Genomic DNA, 21,979 nt, shown 5'->3' on the forward strand with positions numbered 1-21,979 from the left:
GGTGTGTGTGTATGTGTGTTTGCTTACACGTGTGTGTGTGTTTGTTCACGTGTGTGTGTTTACTTACACATGTGAGTGTATGTCAGTGCAAAGGCTCCCATGACGGCTTGGTTTTGTTGTGTAATCAACCTTATCCACTGTCAAGGTCATCGTGGCGATGTAGTGTGTGTGTGTGTGTGTGTGTGGTGGGGGGGGGGGGGGTGGGTTGTCATGGCACACACACATATTGATCGATGGAAACATGGTACAGCACTGGTTTCTGTGTCGCCATTATCCTACACACACACACACACACACACACAGCACATGTCCACCTGTTAGGTGAGAGGAGAGATGGAGACGGTGTCAGAATGATAATTACCTGTCAGACACACCACCTCAAACTGTTCAGGTCTAAAAGAGCTTATTCAGCCCGTCCCTCTCTCTCTGTCTCTCTCTCTCTCTCTCTCTCTCTCCATCCCTGCTCTATTCTCTCCTTTAATCAGAGTGCTGATTCTATCTAGGCCCGGCCTGATTGAGTGCATTAAGACATTTCTCTTGTACTGAGACCTTGTGGGGCTTCAGACACAGTTCAGGCCGGTCATACATGTTCATCTGGGAGATGGAAGCCCGTCAGTCTCAATTACAGTGTGTCACTCATACACTAACAGTGACCCTGTCAGTAGCAATTACACAGATTACACATGTGTGTGTGTGTTATACACACATGAAAAGGGGGCTGCAGGACGATGCAAAATACACACACACACACACACATGCTGGTACTGATACCCAATGGCGGCCTTCTCAACATCCAGACTGCTGCTGGCCCCATTGGTGGCTCAATTAACGCCTCAGGTTGTATGTGTGTGTGTGTGTGTGTGTGTGTCCATGTCTGTTTGCCGGTGTAGTCTTTTATGAACCTCTTAGTGAAGATAGTTGACGCCAGAGTGATACTTTTACTGGCTTAATGGCCAACCGTCTGTCCAGAATCAAAGTATGGAAGACACACCACAAACACTCACACACACAGAGAGACACGTGTGTGTGGGGCATGGTGGGGGGGAAGCTGTGCTCTGTGAGTGCTTCATTACTGGTTCATCTTCCTGCGAGCGCCACTCTAAAGAGTTTGCCATCGATCCGCGGCTGCTGCAGACAGATAACTTCATTAGGCTGAGCTACTCGGCTCCCCGTGTCTGTGTGTGTGTGTGTGTGTGTGTGTGTGTGTCTGTGTGTGTTCGTCTTCACTGGACGCTTCTTCAGGATGAATTGATCTACAACTCCATATCTGGTGTGTGTGTGTGTGTGTGTTTTAAGTTGTAGAACAGCAGCTTGGCACATTGTATGGTGGAGCAGGCAGTGCCTGAAGAAGGAAGGGCTGTTACAAACAATATGCTGTGAACATATACTGAGAGTGTGTGTGTGTGTGTGTGTGTGTGTGTGTGTGTGTGTGTGTGAGTGTGAGAGAGAGATCAGTTTAAATGAGGCATGAGCTCATACCATAGTCACGGCCTCAGTCCATATCCTCCTACCACCTTAGAGCAGCTGTGCCTCTCTTGACGCCCTGACTTGATATTAAACTATGGAATGGGTCACTACTCAAGTATGCAGAACACACACACACACACACACACACACATACACACACACACACACACATTCTCATATAAATTATATAAATTCACATGCAAATGTCATAATCATTCTCACAGCCTGTTTTGGATTCACACACACATGCACACACACACACATGTTACTCTTTGCGTTTTGGATTCACATACACATACACATGCACACACTTTACTCTTTGGGTTTTAGATTCACACACACATACACACTTTGGGTTTTTTTATTTATTTACTCATTTTTATTTCTTCTGTGTTTATTTTTGACCCCACAAGTTTCAGTCCGTGGGGGAAGGTTCTGGAAATGTGATGAACAATCTTCCGAAACAAAAGGGAGCGAAAAGAAAGAGGGACTGTGTTATTTTTGCCCAGCGTCTGAAATATTTAGAGATGTAGAATTGAGCCCAAAGGACTCAAGCCATCTCCAGGTCAGAGTAGGAGAGAGGGAGAGAGAAAAATGGAAGGCAGAGTCGTGTGTGTGTGTGTGTGTGTGTGTGTGTGTGTGTGTGTGTGTGTGTGTGTGTTTTAAAGAGCCCTGGGCCTTTCCACCAGCCTTAGCCCTTCCGTTGAGACAAGGGTGCACACAGTGGACCCCGGAATCACCACTAGACGCCAACTTGCTTTAACACAAGAGAGATGGGAGAGGGGGAGAGCAAGAGGAAAGAGAGGAGAGGGGGGAGTGGATGAAAGAAAGATGGTGTGTGGAGGATGATCAACAAAGGGGGGGGGGGGGGGTAGAGAGAGAGAGGAGGAGTGAGTGAGGAAGGAAAGAGAGAGAGAGCTACAAGGAGTAGGATGTGTTTGTCCTTGACAGTCAGTTGTGTGTGTGTGTGTGTGTCTGTGTGTGTTTGGCAGTGTTTGCACCCAGAGCGGCCGGTGGTGAAATTGAACCATTCTCATCAGACTGTGTGTAATAGGGAAAAGCACTCACACACACACACACACACACACACACACATCAAACACTGACACACCCTGATGTGTTTGCAAACATGTCTAATTGCATGCTGTCATTTACTGTCTCACCACAGGATAAGGTGAAATGCACACACACACACACACACACACACACACACACACACACACACACACACACACTAAAATACACACAAATATATTCACACACAGATGCAGATGTATACACACACACGTTTAGCAAACTAACCATTTGACATGCAAAGCACATATGATTGAACACCCTGAATTGCTCCTTTGATGTGCTGTAACACACTTGCTCTAAGCACCCGCTGTGCATCCTGATGGTCCACACACACACACACACACACACACACACACACACACACACACACACACACACAGTCATTTAGTGAGGCTCATTAACATTCTAAACCCTTTTTAGAAATGTGTGAGGGTATCCTATAGAAACCTATAGAAAACAGAGGGGATGTCATCAAAGGTATGATTGTGTGTGTGTGTGTGTGTCGTGTGTGTGTGTGTGTGTGTGTGTGTGTTGTGTGTGTGTGTGTGTGTGTGTGTGTGTGTGTGGGGGGGGGGGGGGCGGCCCGGCCCGGCCCACATACCGAGGGCAAACATACTCTTGTACAACTTGTAAGTTCCATGAAAGGGAGTGGAGTAGATTGAAAACACACACACACACACACACACACACACACACACACACACACAAACACATTCCTCCTGCTCTACCCACACTTAAAAACACACTTTGCCCGGGCATGCCCTCCATCAAACTCCTCAGGGACCACTTGATCCCCTACCTTCTGATTGGCTGAACGATCTCCCACCCCTGTCTTTCTCCACCTGTGATTGCTTGATTGGCCTTCCATCTCCTTTTGTGAGGGTGCAGACATACCATGCAAGCTCACTTGTGCCCCACTGAAGAGATGCCACTCTGCCCTACTAATCCTGTTTCAGCCTAATCCAGCCTAACCTCCACAGCTCTCATTGTGGGTGGCTCAGAGTGTGTGTGTGTCTGTGTGTCTGTGTGTCTGTGTGTGTGTGTGTGTGTGTGTGTGTGTGTGTGTGTGTGTGTGTGTGTGTGTGTGTGTGTGTCTGTGTGAGTGTCGCTGCTAAAGTAGCTGTTGCTGTCCAGGGAACACAAGCAGGAGTGACATCATGGGCACATCTGCTCCAAAGCCAACCAGATGACATCATCTCTGATTCTGAGCTCCCGTCCTTCTCTTGTCCCGGCCAATGGGCTTGCTGTTAGTGGGAGACAAAGGAGGCCTCTGGAAGGTGATTGGTCTCCTGTGGTTGAGGGGATATGTTGACCGCTCCAAACCAGAAGTTTTCCCAGGCTTGAGTTTGGGTACCGCAAACCACATCTCAGGAAGTGACATATGACTGGTTGGAAAGGAAATGACCTCATCAGCCATGCAATGATCTTTGACTCTCAGAGTAGAGATCTTGACTCTCATTCAGGTCTCCCTCTTAATTCTTTCTTGTTCTTTGTAGCTTTTTCTAGTGCTAGTAATCTTTTACTTAATTTCATCCTCTGCTTGATCTTTGTGTGTGTGTGTGTGTGTGTGTGTGTGTGTGTGTGTGTGTGTGTGTGTGTGTGTGTGTGTGTGTGTGTGTGTGTGTGTGTGTGTGTGTGTGTGTGTGTGTTTTCCTGAAAGAAAAGCAAGGGACAGAACACTCATTCAAAAGATTGTTCATCACCACACAGCTGCTCACTATGTTTCTCTTGATGTGTACTCGCACTCTCTGTTTCTCTTTGTCTCAAATGTGTACACACACACACACACACACACACTGCTGTCATAATGCTTCTCTCATGTACTCCTTTATTCTTTCTCTGTCTCTCTCTTCTTATCTGGCACTGTGCAGACCTTCCCTCTTTCTTCTTATTCTCTTTCTCACACACACACACACACACACACACACACACACACACACACACACAGTCTTACTTTATTTATTACTATCATAATCCCATCCCATGCATGTTCCCTCTCTGTTGTTCATTCTCAGATATTGTACTCTCCTCTCTCTCTCCCTCTCTCTCCCACCCTCTCTCTGTCCGTCTCTCTCTTCTCTCTCGGTCACTGGTGGGCTGGCCTCTGGAGGTCTGCTTGTGTTATTAGATTTGAGCTGAGCTCGATTTGTAGGTGAGGAGAGCAATATTAAATAAACCCTTATTGTTTTTCCACGCTGTGATTGATGCGCCGTTGAAACTCTTAACCGGCAGTCATGCTGGTAGACAGCCGCTCAGGGCGAAACACACACACACTCACACACACACACACACACACACACACACACACACACACACACTCCCAGTTCTCCAACATGAGCTTTGTAAAACTCTTTTCTTTTTCTGTCTCTGTGTGTGGCAAGTGATGGGGGCAGGAGTGTGTGTGTGTGTGTGTGTGTGTGTGTGTTATGGTGGTGGTGGTGTTTCATTTCCTGCTGTCGAGAGAGTGTAAGTGATCGACAATGCCATCGTTTCCTCGTTAGGACCAGTCTTGACGGACATTCCCTCCGGTTCTCCTGTCAGCTCGGTAGGATCAGGAATATTGATGCCAGCTATCCGCATCGGAACATTCGTGTTCTGGTCCAGGCTGGGTCGATACTACAAATCCCAGCAGGCATTGCAGGCAGAGCCAACCTCATATCCCCTCCTGAAGCCCTTGCCTTCTCACTCTGTCAGTCTTCCATCTGGATTCCCACTGACCAATCAGAAACACACTCAAACACACAATGATTGATACAGACTGACATGTGCACACACACAAAGACTCACACACTCACACACACAAACACACAAAGACTCACACACACACACACACCCTCCACGCACAAAGAGTTGCAAACACACACACACACATAGACTCACACACTCACACACACAGACTCACGCACACACCCTCCACGCACAAAGAGCTACAAACACACACACTCACACTTTGAGTTTGCTTTGTAAAGCTCCAGTGGGCAGAAGACAGCTCCCTCCCCAGACTGAGCTTTAGGCTAGCAGGGAGAGAGAGAGATTGAGAGAGAGATTGAGAGGAAGAGAGAGGAAGAGAGAGAGAGAGAGAGAGAGAGAGAGAGAGGGGTGAAGGGAAGGGAAGGAAAGTGGAAGAGGAGGAAAGTGGGATAGAAGGAGGGAGAGAGAGAGAAAGAGAGAATTAATGGTATGGTGGGATATTTCTTCCCTGTCTGCATTTGCAGTGATCTGACAACTCTTTGGATGTGTGTGTGTAATTATAGACTCATTTGAATGTGTGTGTGTGTGTGTGTGTTATTATTGACTCATTGAAAAACTAGATGTGTTAAATTCAGATCTGCTCATGCAAGGTGTGAGCCTGCATGCATGAGTGTGTGGGTATATGTGTGTGTGTGGGAGCTAGACTGAGAGATGCTCTTGCCAATAGACTCTGTGGTCCATGTCTTGCCATGTCTCTAACTGGGCAGTCTGTGCCAGGATTGTTTATCCCTACAGGTCATTACTGTGTGTGTGTGTGTGTGTGTGTGTGTGTGTGTGTGTGTGTGTGTGTGTGTGTGTGTGTGTACGTGAACTCCCACAGTGCACTGCACTAAAAGAATATTACACCTCATTAGCTGTAGTTATAGACCTGGTGTTGCTGTCACAGGGGTGGGACTAGGGTTGTTAACAATGCAGTAGCAGTGTGTGCGTGTGCATGTGTGCACACTCATGTTCCTCTCACTATCTGATGACTGAGTGCCTCGAGCAAGGTTAATGATAATGGAATGTCTATCTCTCTGTGAAACCGTGTGTGTGTGTGTGTGTGTGTGTGTGTGTGTGTGTGTGTGTGTGTGTGCGCGTGTGCGTGTGCGTGTGAGTGAGTGAATGTGCACGTGTGTCTGTGTGTGCCTACCTGTAAAATGAGATATGCATAATAGTCTTGGCTCTGTAATTTGTGAACACCCATGCACATAATTAGGAGGCAGTTGGTTCGTTATGGAGGGGGTGCTAATTGGTTCGTTATGGAGAGGGTGCTAATTGGCTTGTTGGGGATTTGAAGCACATTGACTTTCTGTAAAACGCTGGGACTGGATGTAAAGCCACAAAGAAAAGAGTAATGCATGTGAACATACAACGTGTGTGTGGGTGTTAAAGGTCAGCATGATTTTGTATGTATTTCCTTATATTTACATTTTGTTTATCAATGTGGCATTTGAAAGTCTGTAAGTCTTCCTCTGAATGTGTTTGCCTGTGGGGGCGTGTGGGCATGTGTGTTTGCTCTTGTTAGACTGTTTGAAGTGTGTCCTGGCATATAAGCATGTTTTTCTATTACACGTGCCTGAGTCAGTGACTGTGACTCTCTGTGTGTGTGTGTGTGTGTGTGTGTGTGTGTGTGTGTGTGTGAATCCATTCCATGACTCAGGTTTTTGTCTTGTTCACTTCCTTCCTTCATTGTTTACACATGTGTGTGTGCCCCCCCCCCCCCCCCCCCCCCCCCATCTTTGCAACTCCTAACACAGATGACTTCATATGAGCTTGGTATCCTTCCTCCGTCCTCCTCCCTTCCTCCTCTCTTTCTCTTCTCCCTCTCTCTCCCATCTCCTCTCCCCTGCTCTGTTTGTTCCAGTCACATGATGCAGAGGTTGGAAGAGGCTTTCTCTCGTCTCCTCCACCTCCCACTTCAGTGTTTTCTTCTTTTTTTGTTTCTTTCTTCCTTATACACAAACAGTTTCTCTCCCTCTCTAATTCACACTGCTCTTCTGTGCTTTGACTGGCTTATTTGACTTACATATATATATATATATTACATTCTATTTGATGTCTGTGTGTGTGTGTGTGTGTGTGTGTGTGTGTGTGTGTGTGTGTCTCGCTGTTTTTTTGTGTGTGTGTAGATCCCATCTGATGACTTGTCCCCTCAGTCATTTGTGCTTCCTCTTCCTCCACATGCTCGTGTGTGTGGGTGTGTGTGTGTGTGTGTGTGTGTGTGTGTGTGTGTGTGTGTGTGTGTGTGTCATCCCATATGATGAAAAGGGTAATGGAGTTTTTCTGTACATCCCCTCTGGTGTGTGTGTGTGTATCCCACCTGATGTCCTCACTCTGTGTGTGTGTGTGTGTGTGTGTGTGTGTGTGTGTGTGTGTGTGTGTGTGTGTGTGTGTGTGTGTGTGTGTGTAGATCCCATCTGATGCCGAGGTTGAAGGAGTCTCACTCATTCATTCTCTCTTCCTCTGCTTGTGTGTGTGTGTAGATCCCATCTGATGCCGAGGTTGAAGGAGTCTCACTCATTCTCTCTTCCTCTGTTTGTGTGTGTGTGTAGATCCCATCTGATGCCGAGGTTGAAGGAGTCTCGCTCCCACGAGTCGTTGCTCAGCCCCAGTAGTGCAGTGGAAGCTCTGGACCTCAGCATGGAGGACGAGGTGCTCATCAAACCAGTGCACAGCAGCATCCTCGGACAGGACTACTGCTTCGAGGTACGAACACACACACACACACACACACACACACCATGGAGGGATTGCTCATCAAACCAGTCAGCATCCTCTGACAGGACTACTGCTTCGAGGTACGCATGCACACACACACACACACACACACCCACACACACACACACACACACCATGGAGGGATTGCTCATCAAACCAGTCAGCATCCTCTGACAGGACTACTGCTTTGAGGTACACAAGCACACACTCAAACACAAGCATATGCACATGTGTGCACACACACACACGCACGCACACACACACACACACCAGTCTCTCCCTGTGTGTAATGTGTCATGTCCTCCCCAGGTGACCACGTCTACAGGCAGTAAGTGTTTCTCGTGTCGCTCGGCTGCTGAGAGGGACAAGTGGATGGAGAACCTGAGACGAGCCGTCCACCCAAACAAGGTAGGGTATACAGACACTGACCAGCACCGCCTGGAATACTACAGACACCAGCCCCCCCACTGACCAGCACCGCCTGAAATACTACAGACACCAGCCCCCCCACTGACTGACACCGCCTGAAATACTACAGACACCAGCCCCCCCACTGACTGACACCGCCTGGAATACTACAGACACCAGCCCCCCCCCCCCCCCCCCCCCCACTGACCAGCACCGCCTGGAATACTACAGACACCAGCCCCCCCCCCCCCCCCCCCACTGACACCGTCTGAACTACTACAGACACCAGCCCCCCCACTGACACTGTCTGAACTACTACAGACACCAGCCCCCCCACTGACACCGCCTGAACTACTACAGACACCAGCCCCCCCACTGACACCGCCTGAAATACTACTGACTCAGCCTCTGACCACCTCCACTCCAGGGCTATTCCGTTAATGAGCTACCAATAAAACAGCCATGACGCTCGGAGAGAAGAGGAAAATAAGGGAGGAGAGAAAGATGTTTGGGGAAAGGTCAGGAGAGATTGATGAGAGAGAGAGAGAGAGAGAGAGAGAGAGAGCATTTTTTGAATTTTAGTAAAAAACTTTATTTACATCATCCATTTTCCATTATCTTTCAGATATAAATGTGAAATAAGGGGAAAAAAGAAAAGAAAAGAAAATTCAAAAACAGGGCAATGTGCAAGCACTTTATCTCAACACATATCCATATATCAATTCATAAATACTGACAGAGCATAGTACCTCTTTGTATCCCCATACACTCACAAATCCATCAATATCTTTCATTGCAGAATAAAATTTAAAATCGATCATCATTCTGGACTTGACCAATCTTAAAAAAACATGAAGACAATCCTGACCAGATACACCCTCTAGAGCATTCCTGCGACTGATCCATATTGCCATCTTTGCTTGTCCAGTTATAAAATGTAATAATTGACACTGAGACTTTTTCTTCTGCATGTACATAACACCCAAAATAAAACAATTTTTGGTAAATACAACCTCAAAAGCTCTAAATATTAACTGTAGACGACAAAGCAAAGATCCAAGTCTTTCACATTCCATAAAACAATGAAAAACAGTTTCTCTTTCTACACAAAAAGGACACTTATCATCAACAGCTGGGTTTATGACAGAAACAAAAGAATTGACAGCTACTATACCATGTAAGATTTTCCACTGCAAATCAGCAAATGTTTTCGTTAATGGTGGTTTATATAAAGCTCTCCATGCAGGTTTTACATTATCATCGAGATTAAGTTTCCTTCGCCATGGTGTGTCAACTCTTGAATTTAATTTTTGCTTGTTTAAAACCTTAACACAGGCTTTATAAAAAACCTTCCCATCTGTAAGTTCTAGGTTAAAGCCAATTGCCTCTAGGTAAGTACCCACACAGTCGGCATAGTCAGGTGTAATATTCAACAATGGAAAAAAATCTTCATCATCAGAAAACACTGCATCATTATTAAAAGACTGTAATATAACCTTTTCTCTTTCCGTTAAAGTATCCTTGACCTTGTTTAAAAATTGTGTGACAATTCGCAAAGACCTTATTCCTAAAATTGATGATAGATTTTCTGCATTATTTAAGGTTGGCCCAGCCACAGTCACAAGGTCTCTTAACGTTTTGACACCCTTATTGCTTAGGATGTTATCCAAAGATGGCATCATTCCTGCTGAAACATCCAAACGTGCCCCTCTAATTAAAGGCTCTTGCAAAAGCCAGCAAAGAGAGGAAGAGGCTTCCCTTTGTATTTTAAACAAAGAAAGCACTTTAAAAGCTCCACAATAAAAACAAGGTAGTCTCTGGGTAGATAATGTCCTTGGGTCCATTAAGAAAAGAGAACGATCCATGTCCAAACCTCCTAGACTCTTCAATAGAGTACATGCAAGAGGCCTCCACACTAAGTAATTTGGTCCATAGAGTAGTCTTTGTAAAAACTGGAGGCGGAAAGCAGCAACTCTGCTTGCCAGATGGACTAAACCTTGCCCACCTTCCTCTTTTGGCAAGAACAAAACACTTTGGGGTATCCAGTGTAATTTATCCCAGAAGAAGTCCACAATTAATGACTGGATGCTTGAAATCAAACCTGGAGGAGGGTCAATGCACATCAGACGATGCCATAAAGATGATGCCACCAAATTGTTACATATCAGTATTCGCCCCCTATAGGACATTTTTGGTAGTAACCAAGACCACCTACCAAGACGCCCTTTAACTTTTTCCAAAACACCATCCCAGTTTTTCATTTGAACTTGTTTATCTCCGAGGAATACCCCAAGATATTTGAAACCTTCTTTAACCACACTCAACCCTTGAGGGAAGGTTAATATTTCCCCTTTATCCCATTTGCCTATTAACAGGGCTTCACTCTTGTTCCAATTCACTTTTGCAGAGGAAATCTTTCCAAAATCTGAAACAGTCTTAATAAGATGTTCAATATCTTTTTGACTTTTCACAATAACGACCACATCATCAGCATAGGCAGCTAATAACAGTTTAGAATCAGAACATGGTACAGTAAAACCAGAAATAAGCATCCTAAGTTTATGTAAAAGAGGCTCAATAGCTAAGGAGTATAGCATTCCTGAAAGGGCACAGCCCTGCCTTACCCCCCTTAGAACCTTGAATGGAGAGCATAGACCACCATTAATTTTCAATATACTCTCAGCGTCGCAATACAGTACTTTAATTTTGTCAATAAATACTGGGCTAAAACCAAAGGCTGCAAGGGTTTTCCATAAATATTCACGTTCGACTCGATCAAACGCTTTCTCTTGATCTAAAGAGATTAAACCAGCATCCAAATTCAAAGCTTTTGACAGTTCTAAAAAATCACGAACCAGAGTGATATTATCAAAAATACATCTACTTGGTACACAATATGCCTGATCAGAATGGATTACCTTTCCAATTACCTTCCTTAATCTATTAGACAGACTTTTTGAAAGTAGTTTATAATCACAGCACAAAAGTGCAACAGGCCTCCAGTTCTTAATGTCCTGCATATTCCCTTTCTTTGGAAGCAAAGTTAAAACAGCTCGTTTACAGCTCTTTGGCAGCTGTCCTTTATCAATGCTATCATTTAAAACTTCTAGCAAATCTCCTCCAAGATCAGTCCAGAAGCATCTGTAGAACTCTACAGGCAGCCCATCAATGCCAGACGCCCTCCCACAATCCATGCTCTGAAGTGCACTAGTTAATTCATCCAAAGAAAATGCAGTCTCTAAATCATTAACAGAATCCTCTGGAATCTTTGGAAGGTCATCAAAAAAATAATTTTCCATGACGGGCTTTTCAGTATACTCACTGGTATAGAGACTGGCATAGAACTTGACTGCAATTCTCCGAATTTCTGCCGGGTCTACTGAAAGACTCCCAGATTCAGAAAGTAGAGCATGCATACACTTGGCCTGCCCGTTTTTCCGCTCCAAACCAAAGAAGAACTTGGATGGTGCATCCATCTGTGCCACATTCTGGTATCGGGATCGCACCAAGGCACCTTGTGCTCTCACATCCAGCAGATCAGCCAAAGCCACCTTTTTAGTTTTTACTACCTCAATATGCGCAGAATCCCCTGTTGACTCAGCCATATCTTGAAGTTGCACTATTTCCAATTCAAGTCTGTTCATAGATTTAATTATATCGCTTGTGACGCTGGCAGTATATTGTTGACACAACTGCCTGATCTGAATTTTTCCGAAATCCCACCACTGTTGTAAGGATTCAAATGAAGACTTAGTCTCTCTAAAGCTAGTCCAGAAAAAAATAAAAACATCTTTAAAATGTGCATCGCTCAACAAAGATGTATTTAAGTGCCAATATGCACTCATAGGCTTTATATACTTCAAACCTACTACACTTTGCACCATACTGTGATCCGACAACATAACAGGGAAGATTTTACAATTTCGGAAAACATTAACATGATGCTTGAAACTATAAACTCTATCAAGCCTGGCCATGGACAAAAAATTATCTCTGGCATGTGCCCATGTGTATTGTCTTTGACCATTAAAATTCCTCCAAATATCACTTAGTTCATGCATATTTATTAATTCAATAAGTTTCTTGCGTGAAGCACTGTGTGGTTCAGGGTGATTCCTGTCAATATTTGCCTCTGTACAATTAAAATCCCCTGATAGGAACAAATATTCATCTTTCTTACAATTCTTCAGTGCATTACATAATTGGTCTAAAAAAATCATCCGATCAACTCCGGTTGAAGGTGCATAAACACACATGAAAACAAAAACACACTTATCAAAGACCGCTCGTACTTTTAAGAGTCTTCCTTCTATTATATTCTCAAACGAGTAAGACTGAGGAACAAAGTTTTTAGAGAAAAGCAGTCCAACTCCTCCACTCACAGAGGTTTTATGGCTAAGGAAAGTTTTCCCTTCCCACTCTCTGACCCAGTCAGCAGCATTTTTCTCATCACTATGTGTTTCTTGAATAAACATTACATCGCTATGCTTCTGTTTCATCAACTCAAACAATTTCGCTCTCTTCCTGAAATCTCTTGCACCATTGATGTTTAAAGTTGCTATTTTGAAATCACCCATAAATGAAAGAGAGCATGAAATCAAATGGACAAAAACAAATAATAGACACAAGACAATACATTTACAATGTCTCATTACCATCATTTTCGTCTGCTTGCTGATTGATCTTTGTCAGTAATTTATTGAGTCTATAACCCTCTTGTTCAGTAAAATTTCCTTTCACATGCTTGAAATGCTGAACTGCCGTGCTAAAGGCTCTTATATCTGGAAAATGCTCTTCCACTTTGACCCCTCGGATATTTTTAGTGGACCCCAAGAAACTTTTGATCATCTTTAAGTTATATGGCCTTGGAGAAGGGGAGCATGAAGGGTAGTCTGAATCATTATCAAGATCAACAAGCAAACTATCTGATCTACTTTCATTCGCAAATTTTTTCGCATTTTTAGAAGCTTCCCTAGTATTCGTTTTCCTCTTAGGTTTCTTAGCCGATACTTGCTCATCCTCCATTGCATCATCAGCACAAAAAAGTGGCTCTGTGTGTTCTGTAACTGCATTCTCACCTTTCCCATTCATTAAATCACTGGTTATTTTGTCCATCATCAGATTCATTGTATCATTTGAAGCACTTACGTTCGCTTGCAAGCTTTCATTATTTTCCACAATAGGCATACTTTCACCATTTTCTACCGTAGCATCACAGTTAGCTTCACTTTCTGCACCTACCGGTATGTTGTCGGTTACGGCAACCTCCGGACCAGAAGACGGCCTAGTCTCTCCATTATGCTCCTCTGCACTCCCACTATGATCATGATTGCCGTTGTCTCTGTTAGTCGGTGCATCTCCCATTAATCCACCGTGTTCACCATCAACACAGTCTTCTTCTCTATTAACCGGCGCATCTCCAGTTGTTCCACTTTGACCGCCGTTAGCACTTTCGCCTTCTTTATCAGCCTGCGCATCCTTAGCAGGTATATTTTTCTCAGGACACGATCTAATACCGTGGCCTTCTTTCCCGCAGAAGAAACACTTCATGTTATCAGTAGAAGCAAAAATCATATATTGAAAATTATCTACTTGGAATTGGAACTTAACATTCAGTTCGCCAGAGTGACCATTCAAAATCATGTAAACGTGCCTCCTGAATGACACGACATGCTTTAGAAGCGGGGATTTACATCCAAGAGGAATTTTCTTAATTGAGGACACAAGTTTTCCATGTCTTGCTAATTCTCGTTCCAAAAACTCGTCTGTTATGAAAGGAGGTACATTTGACAGTGTTACTCGTCTAGCCGGGGTCACAAGTGGAAGAACATTGAAAAATGTGTCGTTAATCACAATGCCCTGCTCTACAATCGTATTCACCTTATCAACGCTGTCCAAGAACAGGACAACAGATCGATTCATTCTAGATGCTGAAACCACACTTCCATAACCAACAATACTACCTACGGCTAAACTACACTCCTCAACTGATATATCATTATCTGCACCTATCTTAATCGCATGGCGCCGACTCAGACTTTCAAACGCCATTAGACCAAACAAACCAAAATACACCCAGCAGCACGCTGGGTGCTCACTCCCAAAAGGGAGACTACTTTAACAAAAAATAACTCAAACAAAGAGAAAACTAAATCATAAAAAAGAAACCACAAATACAGAAAAGATAGAAAAGGTAGAGAGAGAACACACTCAAGCCAAACGACTACGTGCACACGCTCTCACACTCGCAAACGCCACGCCCACTCACTTCCGCATCCGCTCAGAGAGAGAGAGAGAGAGAGAGAGAGAGAGAGAGAGAGAGAGAGAGAGAGAGAGAGAGAGAGAGAGAGAGAGAGAGAGAGAGAGAGAGAGAGAGAGAGAGAGAGAGAGAGAGAGAGAGAGAAGGATGCTTGGGGAGAGGAGAGGTGGATAAGGGAGGAGAGAAAGATGTTTGGGGAAAGGACAGGAGAGATTCAGAAGAGAGGAGAGGTGGATAAGGGAGGAGACAGAGAAATACAGATGTTTGGGGAGAGGAGAGATGGATTAGGATGGAGAGAAAGATGTTTGGGGAGAGGACAGGAGAGATTGATAAGAGTGGAGAGAGAGAGCGAGAAAGAGAGAGATAGATGCTTGAGAAGTGGAGAGGTGGATAAGGGAGGAGAGAGAGAGAAAGTTATGTTTGGGGAGAGGAGAGGAGAGGTGGATAAGGGAGGAGAGAGAGGGAAACCAAGAAAGAGAGATGATTTGTGATTGAGAGAGAGAGAAAGTGTGTATGTGTGTGAGTGAGAGAGTGAGATAGTGTATGTGTGTGAGTGAGAGAGAGAGAGATAGTGTGTATGTGTGTGAGTGAGAGAAATATATGATTGGGGAGAGGAGAGGTGGATAAGGGAGGAGAAAGAGACAGAGAGAAAGACAAGGCGACGTTTGGGTAGATAAGGAGAGAGAGGTGAATAAGGGAGTAGGAAACGACAAAGTTTTAATTAAAGCATCACCGTGGCAACCTGCAGACATATGGCTCACCAAATCAGGCCAAGGCTGAATGCAAATCTGACAGCTTTCCTCACTAATACCCACCCGCACACACACCCATACACACACAAACACACGCATACGCATACACACACTGAGACACACACACACACCGTCTGACAGCTTTCCCCACCTTAATGTTTCATTATTTACCAAATGTGGCTCTAATTACACTTTAAACAAAGTTCCCTGCAACCTCCTCACAGACGTCTGCCTCTGCCTTCAGTCAGACATCCTCACAGCTTCTCACCTGTGTGTGTGTGTGTGTGTGTGTGTGTGTGTGTGTGTGTGTGATTTCTTTGCTTGACGTATTTCAAAAGTTGTTTCACCAGAGGTGTCTGGATGAGACTTCTCCATCTGTAAACACAACACAGAGAGACGCACAAACACACACACACACACACACACACACACACACACACACACATACACACATACACACAGAGAGACAGTCTGGACCAGATGTGTGTGTCTGGCTGCTGTCCAGAGCTGATTTATTTATTGTTGGGATGAGATGTGTGGAGCAGTAGACTCATCAGTAATCATAACAGCAGCTGCGCCATGACTACTGTGCTGCTCACCGTGACAGTCAGACGCCAGCAACACTACACAGCTACACAGCCCTACTTAGGGAGCTCGAAGTCAGCTCAGCACTGTCTGTCTGTCTGTCTGTCTGAGCACAGTTAGACTACAGTTAGACTACAGTTAGACTACAGTTAGGCCACAGGTAGAGGGTGTGGGTGGGTGAGTGGGGGCACTGGGGGCAGAAAATTAAAATAGCTGAGCTGAGACCAGACTGATCCAAGCACCTCCCTCTGCTGAGCTGTCGCCGTGTGATGATGTCATCTCCCTGAGACGCCACTGATGAGATGGGGGTAGTGATTATGACCTCCCTCATAAATCTAGCAGGAGTGTTTGACAGAAAGTGCAGTGTCTGATCCTAGAGACACACAGATGATGCCCAGCCGAGTGCAGCTTTCCCCAACCCATTTAGCTTGGACTGTCTGTGTGTGTGTGTGTGTGTGTGTGTGTGTGTGTGTGTGTGTGTGTGTGTGTGTGTGTGTGTGTGTGTGAGAGTCTCTGTGTGTGTGTGTCTGTGTGTGTGTGTGCGTGTGTGTTCACGTATAAACAATGACCTGTCCTTGTACTTCAAAGAGATGCACAAAACTCTGAAGAAATCGAATCAAAATTCCTTGAACATAACAATAGCATTCCTAAATACAACACCATGACCTGTCATGGTACCTTTATCAGATGAACAAAACTCAGATGTGCAGATATGACAGATCTCTCTCTCTCTCTCTCTCTCTCGCGCTCTCTCTTTCTCTCTCTCCTCCACATCTCGTTGTCATCTCGTGGTCCGTCTCCAGGACAACTGTCGTCGGGTGGAGAACCTGCTCCGGCTGTGGATCATCGAGGCCAAGGACCTGCCGGCCAAGAAGAAGTACTTCTGCGAGCTGTGCCTGGACGAAGGCCTCTACGCCCGCACCACCTGCAAGCTGAAGGCCGACAACGTCTTCTGGGGCGAGCACTTTCAGTTCAGCAACCTGCCCTCCGTCCACAGCGTCACCGTGCACCTCTACAAGGACAGCGACAAGAAGAAGAAGAAGGCCGACAAGAACAACTACGTGGGCCTCGTCAACATCCCCGTCGCCGCCATGTCGGGACGGCAGTTCGTGGAGAAATGGTACCCGGTGAGCCTGCCCAACCCGGGGAAGGGGAAAGCGCCGGGGCCCATGATTCGGATCAAGGCCCGGTACCAGAGCATGAACATCCTGCCCATGGAGCTGTACAAGGAGTTTGCAGAGTACACCACCAACAACTACATGCTGCTGTGCTCCGTGCTAGAGCCGGCCCTCAGCGTGAAGAACAAGGAGGAGATGGCGTGTGCTCTCGTCCACATCCTCCAGAGCACCGGCAAAGCTAAGGTAATAGTGGTGCTGTGTGTGTGTGTGCGTGTGCGTGTGCGCGTGTGTTGTGTGTGTGTGTGCGTGTACATGAAGAGAAAGGCGTTTTCTATAGTTTGTGTGTTTTGCCGATGCGTTCTGTACGCGTGTACACATGTAGGCATTTTGAAGCACAGATAGATTGGCAGTGATGTGTGTTTTTAAGTGTGTGTGTGTTTGTCTGCATGGAAGAGAAGAGTGCACTCTCATGGAAGGGAGTGATTAGTGTGTGTGTGAGTGAGTGTACATGTGTGTGTGCGCTCTCATAAACTCTGACCTGTTGTTGAGGCTCAGGATATAAAATGTGCTGATGGTTGCTCAGGTCTTTTAGTAGGCAGACTATTCCAATCCCATTCTGTTTTATGGGCAGTGTGTGCAGCTTGGTGATGCTTAGTTGTGATTATGCATGTGTGTGTGTGTGTGTGTGTGTGTGTGTGTGTGTGTGTGTGTGTGTGTGTGTGTGTGTGTGTGTGTGTGTGTGTGAGTGTGTGTGTGTGTGTGTGTGTGTGGGCAGCCTCATCTTTTCATCCTGACCTTTGATCCTCATGTATCCTGTGAGGTGCCTGAAGGGCCAGTAGGTGAGTGTGTGTGTGTGTGTGTATTGGTGTGTGTGTGTGTGTGTGTGTGTGTGTCTCAGTGTGTGTGTGTCTCAGTGTGTGTGTGTCAGTATGTATGGCTGTGTTTGTGGGAGTGTTTGTGGGGGTGAGGTTGCCGTTTTTTGAAGGCTCTTAAATTTCAAACGAGCTGTAGTCCTCTGATCTCTTGCCATCCACCCGTGAGAGAGAGGAGGAGGAGGAGGAGGGGGGAGGGAGGGAGGGAGGGAGGTGGAGAGATTGGAGGGAGGACTGAAGCAGGAATGGGGAGAGGAATGAGAAAGGAAAGGAGGGAGGGAGAGAAAAGGAATAGTTTTTCAGCTAACACACAGACATTTGTGCACACATATATTTTTTTACTGATGTGTTGAACTCTTTAAAACATGCACAGGAAAGATGGAGAGAAAGGTAGATAGAGAGATCAGGGCTGTGTGTGTGTGTGGGTGTATGGGTGGGTGGGTGGGGGGAGGGTTTTTGAGACTTGTGTATCAACATTACCCAAGTGCAACTGTGTTTTCGTGCCACAAATAATCTCTCTGGTCCAGTCACCCATCCCACCCACAACACTTCCTCTTTCCAGCCAGCAGGGGGCGGGAACAAGGACTTGCCATTGGTGGCTTTTTCCACGTCCTGTTTGTTCCCTTTCCTGTGATTGGTTGGGATGTTGTCAGTATCTCTCCAGAGGGTAAAGAGGACAGAGAGAGGGGACTTGTAAACACTTGGACTGCATGACCAAAGATGGCCAAAGACACACACACACACACACACACACACACACACACACACACACACACACACACACACACTCACACAGTTTCGGGTGGATTTGTTTAGAGTCCTCCTGGTAACAGCCTTCTCTGCCTTTCCTCCATTTTGACGAGTGACCGCAATGGAATGCGGTCAGTTATTGTAGCAGTGAACTTCCTGATTTAGCTTGTGTGTGTGCGCACAGTGGAATTTGGATATTTGTGTGTGTGTGCTTGAGTATATTTATGTGTGTGTGTGTGTTTTGTGTGTGTGTGTGTGTGTGTGTGTGTGTGTGTGTTCACTATGTGTGGCATCCCTGCATCTCATCCCTAATTCATGAGAAATGCTGCCTCTTCATTTGAGCCGGCGCTGTTATGTCTCTTATCAGCGTGTTGTTGTGCCTTATCACGCACGGCGGCCCTTTCTCTGCGCTAGCTTATCGAGCACCGCCTTAAAAGCAACCCGGGACGCACGGATCGCTATCTGGAGCCTGACGCATTGTGTTCATGCCTGCCCTCCCTTCCTCTCTCTGTAGCACTCGCTCACACCTGCACTCTCTTTTTCTTTCTCTCTCTCTCTCTCCCTAGTTTCTCTCACACACATGCACTTTCTCTCTCTCTTTCTCTCTCTCATTCTCTCTCTCTCTCTCTCTCTCTCTCTCTCTCTCTTTTAGCTGATATCAGCCATTAGTGTGAGTCTCTAAAGCTCAGCTTACTGCAGAGGAGGAGGAAGTTTATAGGAAGAGGGTGAAAGAATGGTGCTTGAACCCTCATCCACCCACCCACACACACACACACACACACACACACACACACACACACACACACGTATCTACGTTATCAGACACATAGACGCAGTCACACGCAGTTTCTCTCTGTCTCTCACACACACACACACACACACACACACACACACACACACACACACACTTTCTCTCACATACACTCACACACTCCTGCTCCTTGGAGGCCCCTTAGAGACAGTGTGTCCACTGGCCCCCTCAGAGCTGAGATTAATTAGAGCATTATTGCCCTGCTGCCCTGTAGCTACCCCAGGGGCAGGGGCTCTTACACAGCCTCACAGAAGCAGGAGAGAACGGCCATCGCTTGGGCTAGTAGTTAGACTGTGTGTGTGTGTGTGTGTGTTGTGTGTGTTTGTGTGCGTGTGCGCGTGCGTGTGTTAGTGCTGTACTGAGACCCAGCTGAGTCAGAGTTTTCTGTGGTCTTCTCACGCTCTCTTGTCACACACACAGGCCCTCTCCTCCCCTCCCCTGGAGGTAGATCTGTTTATCCAGAGTGGGGGAGGTGTTGATCACATGAATGTGTGTGTCCAACTCTCCTAACAAGTGTGTGTGTGTGTGTGTGTGTGTGTGTGTGTGTGTGTGTGGGTGGTTATGTGCGTGCAGCTAGCATGCTCAGGCCCTCATTAGCCGATAATGAGGAGGTATTGCAGTCTAGCGTGGCTCGGAGGCATCAAAGCACACATATGCACACACACTCACACACACTCACACACACTCACTAGATGCTCCACGCCCCAAACACGTCTGCAAACAGCAGTGGGTGAAGTCTTTACATGGCTTAGACATCCCCACCTTCATGCTTACTGGTGTAGTGTGAACAGAACAGACACCCATTCACTCTTAGCACATGAACTTCAATTCCCATCTGTCATGGGCCCAGATCACCATTAGAGCAGAAATCAGGCCCAGAACTATAGTACTCAGGCCCAGAACTCAAGGGCCAGTCAAGTGTGCAGCTGCATGTTTGTGCTGGTCTTCACAGTCCAGTGGTTAGTTAATAAAGGAGAGCTATGGAAGCTTTTCATGAGAGCTCTGTCTGAACCTGACCTAAACACACGTTTTTATCAGTGCTTTTTATGCCACTTCCCCATTTCAGCCTTCCAGTGGAACTTATCTCCACAGATCTCTTCATGAGGTCACGGTTCGTTTACCCGTTGGCCGACATTGATCCTGGCATGTGAAGTTAACAGGTCTCCAACACACACATCAGAGCACTGTTAACTCTGCCTGTGTGTGCGTGTGTGTGTGTGTGTGTGTGTAGGTGTATAGAAGGGATGTTTTTGATTTCATTCAGAGGTTCTCTATCTTGTGATGGCTGGGGGATGTGACAATTGGACTTGGCCGAGGGAGAGGAAGAGAAAACAAGGAGACTCCTGTGCAGGGCAAGGTCACCTCTCAGGATTCCGTTACTATGGGTGTCGCGGAATTCCCCTCCGCTGGTTGCCATGACCACGGCAGGCCCCTGGAGCACTCGTAACAGGCCGGAATTGTTTCAGTAGCTCTTCAACAACAACAACACACACACACACACACACACAACCTGACAGACCAACACGTATCCCCTTGAGTTGCTTATTCTAGCTTGAGGCAGTGAAGCACAAGTCAGAGTTTTTAGTTATTTATTGTTGTTATTATTATTACTTCTGGTCTTGAATTGCAACACAGATGCCAAGAAATCTGCCAGCTAGAACAGAGAGGGAGGGAGAGAGAGATAGTTTCACCATTTACAGCTTGATTGTTGTTGTTTTTCTGTTGGTTCTTTTTCTTTTGTTGTTTTGTTTTTAATGTATCACTCTGCTTTGGCAACACTGTACATGAACATGCCATTCCATGGTCATGCCAATAAAGCTATTTGAGAGTGAGAGTGAGAGTGAGAGTGAGAGTGAGAGTGAGAGTGAGCGTGAGCGTATAAGTGAGAGAGTGTGAGTGAGAGAGAGTGTGAGTGAGAGAGAGTGTGAGTGAGAGAGAGTGTGAGTGAGAGAGAGTGTGAGTGAGAGAGAGCGTGAGTGAGAGAGAGCGTGAGTGAGAGAGAGCGTGAGTGAGAGAGCGTGAGTGAGAGAGAGCGTGAGTGAGAGAGAGCGAGAGTGAGAGAGAGCGTGAGTGAGAGAGAGCGTGAGTGAGAGAGAGCGTGAGTGAGAGAGAGCGTGAGTGAGAGAGAGCGTGAGTGAGAGAGAGCGTGAGTGAGAGAGAGCGTGAGTGAGAGAGAGCGTGAGTGAGAGAGTGTGAGTGAGAGAGAGTGTGAGTGAGAGAGAGCGTGAGTGAGAGAGAGCGTGAGTGAGAGAGAGCGTGAGTGAGAGAGAGCGTGAGTGAGAGAGAGCGTGAGTGAGAGAGAGCGTGAGTGAGAGAGAGCGTGAGTGAGAGAGTGCGTGAGTGAGAGAGTGCGTGAGTGAGAGAGTGCGTGAGTGAGAGAGTGCGTGAGTGAGAGAGAGTGAGTGAGAGAGAGTGTGAGTGAGAGAGAG

The 21,979-nt window shown here is 46.1% G+C and overlaps 1 protein-coding gene across 7 annotated transcripts in view; it reads left to right on the forward strand.

Moving 5' to 3' along the window:
* dab2ipb (DAB2 interacting protein b) overlaps positions 1–21,979 on the forward strand; it is a 165,329-nt gene that overhangs the window by 108,068 nt on the left and 35,282 nt on the right. For all 7 annotated transcript variants that reach the window (XM_031578064.2, XM_031578066.2, XM_031578063.2 and 4 more), the window contains 3 exons: positions 7,830–7,983; positions 8,305–8,403; positions 16,803–17,360. In XM_031578064.2, coding sequence (XP_031433924.1) covers positions 7,830–7,983; positions 8,305–8,403; positions 16,803–17,360 — 811 coding nt within the window. The remainder of the gene's footprint in view (positions 1–7,829; positions 7,984–8,304; positions 8,404–16,802; positions 17,361–21,979) is intronic.

The sequence above is a fragment of the Clupea harengus genome, chromosome 12 (genome assembly GCF_900700415.2).
Source record: "Clupea harengus chromosome 12, Ch_v2.0.2, whole genome shotgun sequence".
NCBI lineage: Eukaryota > Metazoa > Chordata > Actinopteri > Clupeiformes > Clupeidae > Clupea > Clupea harengus.